General features: G+C 46.4%; 2 protein-coding genes across 2 annotated transcripts in view; one reads left to right on the plus strand and one right to left on the minus strand.

Moving 5' to 3' along the window:
- Window positions 1-1,947, plus strand: part of ZNF461 (zinc finger protein 461) — a 54,384-nt gene that overhangs the window by 29,651 nt on the left and 22,786 nt on the right.
- LOC114005356 (syncytin-1-like) lies at window positions 9-1,941 on the minus strand. Its single transcript, XM_027766763.1, has one exon. It carries the CDS (start codon window positions 1,926-1,928, stop codon window positions 195-197), a length of 1,734 nt encoding a protein of 577 aa, XP_027622564.1. The 5' UTR covers window positions 1,929-1,941; the 3' UTR covers window positions 9-194.

The following is a 1,947-nucleotide window of genomic DNA, read 5'->3' on the forward strand; positions in this document are numbered from 1 at the left end:
GGCACAAACCCATATGCAGTTGTTCATACTCTCCTTAAGGGAATCCCATCGGGGCCTTAAGTGCAGTCTTAGCTGTCATCTTGCCAAGGTTTGGGGGTCGATGGAGTGGTGTAACAGAAATAACATGCACTGGGTGTCACCATGTCGCTTGATGGGACGTGGCAGTGTGGATGGAAATCAAGAGTATAATGTGATTAAGAGAAATCTTGCATTTCAAGTCTAGCATAGTGGATCTGTATAGTGCGTGAAAAGAGGGATGTGACCTGTTGTCTAATGAACATTTTAAGTTTTTGGAAAAGCACAGGGCCGAGGGCACAGGCGAACAGAAGTCCGACTATGGGCCCGAGAATGGGGAGAAGAATGGGCAAAAGTCCATTCCAGATGGTAAGCAGAGGATTTTCAGCCAGTTGTTTTCTACGGTTTTCTAGAGTTTTCTGGAGGTCTTCGATTTTGTTCCGGACCAGGCCTGAGCGGTTTGTGTAGAAACAACAGCGTTCCTGTAAGGCAAGACAAAGCCCTCCCTGTTCTGCCAATAGGAGGTCCAAACCTCTCCTATTCTGGAGAACCACCTCCGCAAGGGAGTCTATCTGGTCCTGTAAGAGGGTCAGTGTAGAGGCCACCTGTTGGAGATCTGAGATGAGTCCTTCGGTGACTTGCTTAAGCTGTAAGGAATACCCCAGTCCCGCAGATCCAGTAGCGGCTGCAGCCATGAACCCTAGTGTGGCAAAAGTGGGTAAGAGTTGAATAGCTCTTTTAGACCTGCCAGCGATATAATCAAACGTGGGGACTGGAACAGGTTCCGTGCCATTGATGACGTTGACCTGTGGGAGAATAAAGGCAAGGGTGCAGGAACCAGTCCATGTTTTGGGGATAGCTGTATATGCCCTGTTAGAACCGCAAAGGAAAACAGTGTTATTTGGGGGACAAGTAAGATTTGTATTAGGCTCACTAAAGTTTTGGGAATAATCAGAAATGTTAAGATACGTATCACAGTTAGCAAAGGTGACGAAGCCTAACGATGCTGTGGAATTGTCCGTGGAGTCCTCGGTGTTGTAAGAGAGGAAGCAAGTTGTGTTACTAAACAATATTGGTTGTACCAAGAGGGGTAAGAACGCTTGACAATTCTCAGCGAAGGAGAAGTTTTGGGAGAAATTGAAAGGGAAAGCATAAGGCATAGGGTCTTGGGAGAGGCAAAGCCAGCAATCTGCAGCTAGGGATGGGTTCGTGGCGTTAAGTAGTTTATGAGTAAGTTCAAGTAGATTGAGGGTGTTAGTATCGAGATGTTGGGTTTTTGGTTTGGGAAGAACAATGGGATGGTAGACGAATTTTGGGGTGAAATGTTGTAATAATTTTTTGACCTTTTCTAATTTTACTTCGTCTTGTGGGCCACCTCCATCAGAGACATGGGGTGTACCATGAACTGGCCAACAGACGGTTTTGCCTACGTCTTTGTTTGTGCAGGGGAGTCGGATAGAAGTAGATGAAGAACCCCCTGTGGTCGTTTTGGTAATGACAGCTTGAAACATGCTGGTATTATTGCAATAAGAAACATGGCTATAGCACGATACATCGACCGTTTGTTTTGTAACATTGCAGACACAAGTGGACTGTTTAACACCAGGGGCGGCAAACTCGGGCGGCTTAATGCAATAATATTTGCTGTCTTTTTTAAGATATGCCATAACGCTCCCTGTACAGGAGATGGGGCCACTGACTTTATCCGTGGGAACTTGGGTGATATATCCGCCAGCGCAATTGCAAGGTGTGTGTTGTTTGAGGAGTTTCTGGATGTCCTGGGGGTTAGGGTTGCCAAGCCCGCCTGTAGTTGTTTTAGCTTTGGAGAGAAGGAGAAGGAGAATTAGGGGTATGGAGGGAGGAAAGCTCTGTTTTCTTATTCGACTCACGGTTGTCGGGTATTGTATCTTCATCTTTACCGGTCTGTCTGGT

Source organism: Tupaia chinensis, unplaced genomic scaffold, assembly GCF_000334495.1.
Source record: "Tupaia chinensis unplaced genomic scaffold, TupChi_1.0 Scaffold143654_1, whole genome shotgun sequence".
In the NCBI taxonomy this organism is placed as follows: Eukaryota; Metazoa; Chordata; class Mammalia; order Scandentia; family Tupaiidae; genus Tupaia; species Tupaia belangeri.